Below are 10,686 nucleotides of genomic sequence, written 5' to 3'. Positions count from 1 at the left end.
ATGAAATAATTTAAAGTTAATTAAATTATATAATAGTTAATTTTGATATCACAAATTAATGATTAATTTTTTTTAAATTAATGACTATCAATGACTTATTATTACTATTATTATTATTATTATTATTATTATTGTTGTTGTTATTATTGAAATATTTTTTTATTTTAAACTATTATTATTATTATTATTATTATTATTGAGAATGACATGTGGTAAATAATATTTTTATATAAATAAATTTATAAAAAAATAATATAAATAATTTTTAAATATTACATTTAATCATAAAAAGTTTTAATTTTTAAAAATTAAATTTTAAAGAAAATAATAATTTAAATATAAATGTTAAGGTAGAATTATAAATAATATTGATAATTAAAAGAAAAAAAATTAAATAATAATTATTATAAAAAAATATAAAATAAAATTATTAATGAAAGATGACACGTGACAAATTTTTTAAATAAAGTACCACGTTGTATTTTTTTTATAATACCACTCTACTTTATATATATATATATATATATATAGATAGATAGATTTTCAACTGTTATACAAATTAAAAGCATTTAAATTTAATTTTTATAATAGTAAAATATTTCTCATTTATTTTGTCATTTCAATTCAATGACTATAAATTAGCCATAATAATAATAATAATAATAATAATAATAATAATAATAAGCATTAATTGATTAAAAAAATAAAAATAATATTAAATTATTAATATAAAAATTAATACATACTAATTATAAATAAGTTAAATATTTATATTTTATTTTTATAAATTTTTACGTAAATTATATTTTTTGTCTCTCAAATTTTTAATAAAGATTTATAATAAAAATAATAGAAAATATAAAAATATAATAAAAATATTTATTAAAGATATAAAATAATTTAAAATTGATTAAATTATATGATAGTTGATTATGATATCATAAATTAATGACTAATTTTATCTAAACTAATAGCCATTACTGACTTATTATTATTATTATTATTATTATTATTATTATTATTATTAGGTAAATAATATTTTTGCATAAATGAATTTATAAAAAAAAATTTTAAATAATTTTTAAATATGGCATTTAATTACAAAATATTTTAATTTTTAAAAATCAAATTTTAAGAAAAATAATAGTTTAAATTATAAATGTTAAGGTTGAATTATAAATAATATTGACAAATTAAAAGAGAAATAAAAAAATTAAATAATTATTATTGTAAAAAAATATAAAAACTAGTTATTAATGAAAAGTGATACGTGGCAAGTTTCTCAAGGAAAGTGTCACGTGATATTTCCTTGCGAATATCGCTATATATATATATATTAATTATGTGGTAAATAATAGTTTTACATAAATAAATTTATAAAAGGAATAATATAAATAATTTTTAAATATTACATTTAATCATAAAATATTTTAATTTTTAAAAATCAAATTTTAAAGAAATATTAATTTAAATAATAAATGTTAAGGTATAATTATAAATAATATTGATAATTAAAAAAATTAAAAATAATAAATAATAATTATTATAAAAGGGTATAAAAATGAGTTATTAATAAAAAATGACACATGATAAACTTCTTAAGTAAAGTGCTATATAGAATTTTTTTGAAAATATTACTCTAATAAATGCTAAAATAGAATTATAAATAATATTAATAATTAAAAAATAAATTAAAAAAATTAAATAATTATTATTCTAAATGAGTATAAAAATAAATTATTAATAGAAAGTGACATGCAACAAATTTTTTAAAGAAATTATTATGTGATATTTTTTTGAGTAAATCACTATGTTATATATATATATATATATATATATATATATATATATATATATATATTAGGCGAACGTATATAAAAAAATAAAATGAAAATGATGAAAATAAAAAAGGAATATACAAAAATATATTATGGTTTACTATAATAAGGAGAAAGGAAAATGAGGAAAAGTTGCCTAAAATGGGGGGTTCGTTGGAGGTCAAAGTCAACAACCCTCCAAAGGGCAAAAATAAATTAGAAAAATAAATAAAAAATAAAAACAGAAATGAAAATCTAGCAACACGATAAGCCCACAAAGAAATAAGAGAGAAGAAAAGGGGAGAAGATCAGAGGAGAAGAGAAGAGAAGAGCACCCTCTTATCATTGATTTCCAAAACGCAAGCTTTGTTGTTAAATTCCAATCCTTTCTTTCTTTAGAACCCCAAAAGGGCACAAAAAAACTATAAGCAATCACAGCTCCACGGTCTCCAATCCCCTTCTCTCTCTCTTGCTGTCTCTCTCTCTCTCTCTCTCTCTCTGTCTAGACATGCCTTTATTACAACCTTTTCACCTGTTGGTACATTCTAAATCCCCCCATTCTCTCAACTAAATCCTTCAAATTTCTGGGCTTTTTTCATTTTAAGCCCTTTGATTGAAGGATTTTGCAATATTTTTTTTCTTTTCTTCTTTTTTTTTTGAGATTGGCAAGGTATGTTTAAAACCCTTTTCCAATTTTTTTATGCAATTGTTTGTAAACCAACATATATATATATATATATATATATATATATATATATATATATATATATATATATTTTTTTTTTTTCTTTGGTCTCATAGTTCATAGTTTGTGATTCCTGGGTTGTACCTATTATTTCTTCTTTGTTGTTTTATGTTTCAGATTGAGGGTCTCTGAAGTTTGATTTTTGGACGTTTCCATGAAGATTATAAGTTCACTAGGTATGTTAGAGAATTGCGTATTGGATATTTTTGGAGTTCTATGATTGCTTTATTTGTGCCTTTGGGTCACATTTGATTCTTCCCATCAAATACCCTTTAAATTTAAATTGTGTATGTTCTTTATCATTTTGGTGATTGTTTGGGTCATACTTTGTATAATATAGTTTCTGGGTGTACCCATTAACATGTTGTGATATTTTATAACTCAGATTCATAGTACCTGCATTCTGATTCTTGTCTCAAAATTCATTGGCTTGCAAGGTAGACTGAAAATTATCTTCAAATGCTGTGGCTGTGCCATAATAGTTTAATTTGATTTAACTATGTCTCAAACATTATATTATGCAGTTTATGGATATGCCCATGAATTCAGCCGATTGGTAATGGCGTTTTATTTTTTTATATACGCATTAAATCCATATTATTTAATTTTTGTACCTATAATCTACTTTATATTTCTAGAGAGATTAGTGTTACTTTCTTTCTTGTTTTCTTCCTCAACCTCTTAATTTTTGGTTTTGGCGCATATCATTTGTTCATCACACAAACTATCCCCTCATATTATGGTGTGTACCAACATATGCCTTAAAATCATATTGCACGATTTCCTGAACATGACCGTTAGTTTGTGTAATGATGTGTTGTGCTGCAGATTAATGGTTTCTGCATTTGTCAATGAGTATTTGATTTCTGAAACTTCTGCTGTGGGGTTGGGGATTCAGGAGACAATAGAATCAAGTTTAGCTTTTGGTAGAGCTATTGATGCTTTTTTGAGGACTAGTTTGATTTGTGGGTTACTGGGTCGTGAATATGTGAGTAATGGTATCAAATACTTTGATGAGGATTGTTGCACCTTGTTGGAAGCCTTCTGTTGAGGGTGATAATTCTAGCAGCGGTGGAGATGATAATGGTCGGGCTGATGGATTGTTGTGGTACAAAGATTCAGGACACCATGTAAATGGGGAGTTCTCAATGGCAGTAATTCAAGCGAACAATCTATTGGAAGACTGTAGCCAACTTGAATCAGGTCCAATGAGCTTGCTTGAATCGGGTCCTCAAGGCACATTTGTAGGAATTTATGATGGTCATGGAGGTCCAGAAGCTGCTCGATTTGTAAATCAGCATCTTTTTGAAAATATCAAGAGTATGTTTTGTCTCTCTGGCTTGATAAATTTAATTAGTCAGCTAAAATGTTGTTTCATGCTATATTTGGTTTACTACGATTATTTGTGTTGTTCTCATCTCCTGGTCAATGAGAGGTTTTATCATTTTTCTTTGATTGTCTTCAGTTACATGCAATATTCCCATGCTTCACATCTGTGTTGATGTTTGGACTATTCGAAATTTTATGAGCTTGACAGTAATTTGTCACACTGTATGGTTGACTATGATTATCTGTGTTCCTAGTCAATTGGAGGTTCTAGTATTTGTTTATTTTGTCATTAATTAAATATTCCCACACAAAGTGATGGCTGCTGTTCCATATTTGTATTGATGTTTGACTATTTGAAAGTTTATGAGCTTGGCAATAATTGTTTCATACGATATTTGGTTGGTCATGATTATCTGTGTTGTTCTCATTCTCTTAGACTGATCAATTAGAGGTTCTGTTATTTTTCTATGCTTGTCATTAGCAGAATTCAATTTTCCCATGCACAGTGATGGTTACTGTTTCACATTTGTGTTGATGTTTGGACAATTAGAAAGTTTTTGAGCTTGATCATAATTTTTCTGTTGATTTGGTGCCACACACTTTGTATACTCATCATGAACATTTTTCTGGCCATAGCATTGTCTTGGAAGCCCTGTTTCTTGGACCAAACTAAACTGAAGGGTTCAATTGAACAGGAGGTTTGCACTCTAAGATGCTTTTAAAAAATAGATAATATTCATATTTCTAGCTTTATAAGATAGAATTTCGAATTTGGATTTATTGCTTCTGATTTTGAATCAGAATTAAGGAATATTTTTAAAATTGTTGTGAGCTGCTCAACAAGAGTAAGGCAGATATATTTGTGGTTGAAATGGAAAAGAAGCATAAATAAGAGGCATAATTTTTTTGAAATAAAAAAGCTTTCATCCTTGAAGAGATTGGAAGGGATGTGCAGAGAATTTAGAACTTCTCTAAGTATATTGGACATTCGTAATGGCTATTTTCATTTGCAAAAAAAAAAAGTTGTATAAACTGTGAGAATCTGCTTGGAAAGGACTATCAGCAAAATTTAATAAAGAATATGTAGTCACTTCTCATTAAACTCATCTAATAATCTCCACATTGCACCAGAATAACAGAAAGTTGAATGTTATTGAACCTAAAAAAATCCTCTGAAAATTTTTTACAACAGATATATGAACACTTTTTGTGTAAAAAGGGCTAGAGAACATCATGTTTATCGCCCCTATGACAATGAGTTCTCCCTGTATGTATCATCTACCAGAATTCAGAATCTTATCTTTTGCATTTTTTAAGTTAAAGATGCACTGTAGTCAAATGTGCAAGCACAACCATTCTACTTTCTTTTCTTCTCTTCAATTGGGTTTCAATGTCTATGTAGCTAATGCATATTTTAACTGACTTGACAGCTATTCATGGTGCAGAATTTACATCAGAGACCCATGGAATGTCTGCAGATGTTATCAACAAAGCATTTTTAGCAACAGAAGAGGCATTTCTCTCTCTAGTACAGCAGCAGTGGCAAATAAAGCCACAAATTGCTTCTGTTGGTTCATGTTGTTTGGTAGGTATAATATGTAGTGGAAATCTATACATTGCAAATGCAGGGGATTCTCGAGTGGTGTTAGGAAGATTGGACAAATCCATTAAAGAGGTCAAAGCTGTTCAGCTATCATATGAACACAATGCAAGTATTGAATCTGTGAGAGAGGAATTGCAATCACTGCATCCCGATGATCCACAGATTGTGGTTTTAAAACACAAGGTTTGGCGCGTGAAGGGTCTGATTCAGGTGATTTTTCAAGGGCCTGTGATAAATATTTTTTTCTTTTGCTGTATCTCATTTTAAATTGCTTATTACGAGTCTCTTCGTTGTTTTTCCTCCTGTTGGTTTCAATAGAATGTGTTCAATTCATGGTTGAAATAAATTAAATTCATGATAATTTTTTTTATTTCTGGGACTCTTTTTCATCAGGGTTCTGGTGCTTAATTTTATTTTCATTGATGTCATTATTTCAATCTTCTGCCTGCCCGAAGGTTTCCACTGTTTGTTTAATGGTTCTTTAAGTAATATTATGGTAGCATTGAATATTCTTATAGTGGATGATGTTTCTTGACCTTAAATGCCTTCGATTTTAAAGGGTAGAAGATGGTTTCCACGTCCAATTCATGAGCTGGAGCTGATAAGTTGCTAGTGATATTATTTCAAATTTCAAGAATGAGTAGGGTATTTGTTATGAATAGATAAAGACAAATTTTAAGAATTAATTTTTGTGTTCATGAATATATGCACTTTAAGCTTGAAGTGACGATTTCAGGGACCACTGTAATGAGTTAAATGCAGAAAACAAGGAATACATTATGTTGTCATCTGCCTATTTGCATATTTGGAAAGTTAAGTGAGATTTGTGGCTCGAAATACAGAATTATCAAATCATTGCAATCTGAATCTCTTTATACATAAATAGGAGATACGCTATGAAATTGTTACAAAGAGAATATTATTGGATTGCCTGCTCAAGAATGATATCTTGCACAAATATACGTTACTCTGTTGACAGAGGTTTGCTACTTTTGCAGATCTCAAGATCCATAGGTGATGCCTATTTAAAGAGGGCAGAATTCAACAGAGAGCCTCTGTTGGCTAAATTTAGATTGCCCGAACCCTTCGATAAGCCAATTCTTAAAGCTGAGCCAACAGTTTCAGTACAGAAACTCTATCCTGAGGATCTATTTCTTATATTTGCATCAGATGGCCTATGGGAGCACCTAAGCAATCAGGAAGCGGTTGACATTGTCAACAACTGCCCACGTAATGTAGGAATTTTTGTTTCCTTCCTCCCCCCCCCCCCGCCGCTCTTCACTTTTCTTTTGTATTTTTGTGACATATTGTGATTGTGGCTATGCTTATAACCAAATTCAGGAAATTATGACTTATACTTTGTCAGGATCATTAGATTTTTTTTATATTTAAAGTTCAATTCTTTGGCAATAGAATCTGTATCAATTCCCTGTTTTCTTCAGATAGCTATCATTTTATCAGGTAAACATTTACATACTGAAGGTGATTCTACTCCCACTGGAGTAGTATTTATTTCAAATGGTGGTGCTGGCTACTTTTTTATTTTCTTTCTTTCTTTTTTTTTTGAATTTTATTCTTTCACTGGGTATGTTTATTAAGTGGTACATGGTGCTGGAGTTATTTCTTATTTTGATTTTACTGATAATATATTTTCTCAAAGTTAATTTGCTTGGTTTTTTTTTATTTTTTAATTTTCAGTTGCTTTTGGATAGAGTTTAATATTCCATGTTCTTGCAGGGTATTGCAAGAAAACTTCTCAAAGCTGCACTTCGAGAAGCGGCAAAGAAAAGAGAAATGAGATACGCAGACCTGAAAAAGATTGATCGTGGTGTGAGGAGACATTTTCATGATGATATCACTGTTATAGTTTTGTTCCTTGATTCACATCTGATCAGTCGCAGCTCCGGCCAGGGGCCTCTGCTTTCGATCAGAGGAGGTGGTGGGATCCCTGGACATTTCATTACATAGGTCAAGAGGTTCTAAACGCTTGATGCTTAATCCTCATTTCTTCATTTGTATTAAGAAAAAAAAAAATTCCTAAGAGTAGAGTCTTAAGGAAAGATTAATTTTTTTCCCCTATTGTATAGCCACGCTTCTCAGAAATTTCAACAAGTCATAAGAAAGAGACTTCCATAGATAGTAGAGTTGATGCCTTGACAGATGGTGCTTCAGAAAAAACAAAGGCCTTTCTTAAGAGCCTAGATATTGGCATGTGATACTTGATATGCTATTCATCATTACAGCTATGGTTTCACTCAACTGCTTCAAGAACCCTTAACAAACAAAATATTGCCATTGAAGTGGAAATTCAACAAATGAAATATTATTTTCATTCATTCAGTTGCCCATTTGTGCATTTTCCCTTTATCCCCCTTTACTAATAATGCATCATGTCACTATTGATTTGGTTTCAGGTCTCTCAGGAATGAACATGCAAGTATATACTGTACAGTTATTCATCAACCTGCAGTTGGTTGTACCTGTTTTTGAAATAACTAGGGCATCAAATTGGTGTAGGTACTATAAGCTCGACTTTATACAAAAAGGAGCTTAAAAGTCTTTACATCAGATATTTGTGTCAAGATTTGTTCACTTGTTGTGGGTTGAGCCATTCCCAAGCCAAGAGATTCACATAGAGGCTATTGTTATCCGGGAAGATCTTATCTTCCCATGTTAGCTAGCTGGTGTGGGCTTTCCTACGGTAGTCCCGCCGTGGGTGTGGGTGCGTGTCGGAAGGCCGACCACTGCTTAAGCTAAAGCCGAGCCGGAAGCGACTCACTTCTATTCTTGTTGGGATTGGATATAGATCGGATTATATGAATCTTGATACAAATATTTAAAGTAAAAGTTATTAAATTCATTTTTATATAAAGTCGAGCTTATACCGAATCAAATTAACTTTCAAACGATGCAGTGTCCATGTCTAGTGAATTGCAAATTTTGCTATGGAAATTGTTTGCTTATGGATTATTGCCAATTCGGGATATTGCTGGTGTGCCTTCATGCCTCTGCCTAACAATTCATCTCAAAGATGCTGAGTTCCTTGAATTGGATTGGTATGTCATGCCAGGAAAATATACACTCCCTGGCAGAGACAATGCACTTGAGAAATGGACCTCTAATAAAGCAGTCAGAAGTTAATGGAGCTCAATGTCTTCCTCTTGCAATTTCTGCAAATCTTGTGGATGAAGAACATGCATGTTTAGGTTAGATTTCTACTAAAGAAAACGTATGTTAGTCAATTTGTTTTAGCATTGATCAGAGGGACCAAGCTGTACGGATAATTAAAATTATAAAGACTAAATAATATAAAAATTTAAGGCTAAAACAAGTTTACTTATATTTAAAAAAAAAGGATTAATTTGAAAAAAAAAAAACTAAATAATTAATTTTGATAAACTATTTATCTAACTAAAGAAAAAAAAGGTGTGCATGTGACTGTATGAAATTCATCGGTAATTTGCACTATCATCCTTGAATTTTAGTGAATTTTTCATGTTCATCCCTAAACTTTAATTTATTATAAAAAAAGTCCTTAAATTTTATTTTTGTTTGAAAAACTTATCTTTTTCACCTACAATAATAGATTTATAAGTAAAAATATAAAGAAAATACTATTTTACCCCTTTCTCTATTCCCTTCCTATTAATCTCACTTGAAAAGTGTCACGACCCAACTTATGTGCCGGACCGGCACTAGGACCTGGGCCAGCCTAACGCCCCCGAAGCCCGTAGTAAGCCTAACTATTCACTTAACCCAACTCTAAGGCCCATTTGGGCCCAATTTCAAGAAATCAACCGGACAGAGTCCGGCCATAAAATGGACCTACCAACGGGGAGTTTATGACTCACCCGACCTGTAAACACAGTAAATACTCAATTGGGGAGCTCAGCTCACCCTCCACATACTCATCAGCATAAAAATAAATGGGAGCTCAGCTCCCTCATCCAATCCATCAAACATGCATAGAATATTAAGTTTACAGGTCCACAATAATAATTTAGTTTACAGACCCAAATCAAATAAATATTTCTAACACATGCGGAAATTCTAAGATTTAACAAGTTTATACAAACATTAATAATCGACCTGCGAGGGAGAAAGCAGGTTAGCCTCAAAAATATCCTCCTGTGGCCTGGAAAAATATTGAACAGGAGTGAGCGTTCGACTCAGAGAGTAAAATATCAATTTTAACTATAATCTCTATAACTATCTAAAACTAATGCATCCTGTAGAGTGAAATGCAACATCAACAACATTTTCACATTATAACATCAAAAAGGTAATTTGGAGCACTCACACACCCAGTAACATCAATCATAATATATATGGGAGCTGATCTCCTATACAGCTCTCTTAATTCCAACTGTGCCAGCGAAGAACTCAGCTCGGACTTCCACTTAATAACCAAATCGAGGTCCCAGCGAAGAACTCAAGCCGTGTCTACCCGAAGGACCGGGTCCCAGCGAAGATCTCAAGCCGTGTCTACCCGTCCTATCCATAGTCCACACCACATCACACGCACGCTAACGCACGCACACTGCTCCAAATTACCATAATAACATACATGGCACTTTCACAGTTATGAATGCAACATAAATCGTGCCTAAAGTTTATCTACATAGATATATGCATATAAGTGATGCATGGGTATGCTCGAACATATAATAATAGTGAAATTACAATTAAAATTAATATTTTACTCACAGACTTGACAACGGTCACTGTGGCGGCTAGGCGGAGGAAGAAGGCTCTCCCGGCTCACCTGACAATTACATTACAATTATTTAATACAAATGACTTAATACAATCAAGAAAAGACCAAATACGTCCTAAGTCGTGCCGAAAATCCGGCAGAGTCTCCCCTATACCTAGGATCTACCCAACCTGCAAAATGGCTCAAAACACACTTCTATATTCACAATCCATATATCCATAACTCAATCACATCACACAGCCCCTCCTGGGCCCATCAAATCAGTCATTCATCACAATATGTAAAATTTTAATTTAGTCCTTATAATCGATCATTTTTGCAAAAACTACACAAACAAGCTCTAAAAATTCTAAAACTTTGCCCCGCGGTCCTTAGCAATATTACTAGGCTATTGCAAAAAGAATCATAATTTTCTGAGCTACCACGAATATTTTATGAATTTTTAATCCTATTTAAGCACTAGAAAATTACGAAA

General features: G+C 31.0%; 1 protein-coding gene across 5 annotated transcripts; it reads left to right on the top strand.

The window, feature by feature from the left end:
* Positions 1-2,061: 2,061 nt before the first annotated feature.
* LOC110660476 (probable protein phosphatase 2C 38) lies at positions 2,062-8,403 on the top strand. Of its 5 annotated transcripts, none has more exons than XM_058133487.1 (7): positions 2,062-2,487; positions 2,680-2,738; positions 3,391-3,882; positions 5,322-5,704; positions 6,493-6,729; positions 7,232-7,462; positions 8,012-8,403. In XM_058133487.1, the coding sequence occupies exons 3-6, from the start codon at positions 3,558-3,560 to the stop codon at positions 7,460-7,462; spliced, it is 1,176 nt and encodes a 391-aa protein (XP_057989470.1). In that variant the 5' UTR covers positions 2,062-2,487; positions 2,680-2,738; positions 3,391-3,557; the 3' UTR covers positions 8,012-8,403. The 5 variants fall into 5 exon arrangements, with proteins under 5 accessions (XP_057989470.1, XP_057989468.1, XP_057989469.1 ...); XM_058133485.1 differs by having other exon boundaries at positions 7,909-8,403; XM_058133486.1 differs by having other exon boundaries at positions 7,232-7,470.
* The last annotated feature ends 2,283 nt before the right edge of the window (positions 8,404-10,686 follow it).

The sequence above is a fragment of the Hevea brasiliensis genome, chromosome 14, assembly GCF_030052815.1.
Source record: "Hevea brasiliensis isolate MT/VB/25A 57/8 chromosome 14, ASM3005281v1, whole genome shotgun sequence".
NCBI classification, from domain to species: domain Eukaryota; kingdom Viridiplantae; phylum Streptophyta; class Magnoliopsida; order Malpighiales; family Euphorbiaceae; genus Hevea; species Hevea brasiliensis.
Note: the sequence above shows the minus strand (reverse complement) of the source record. Positions and strands in the feature narration are given on the sequence as shown.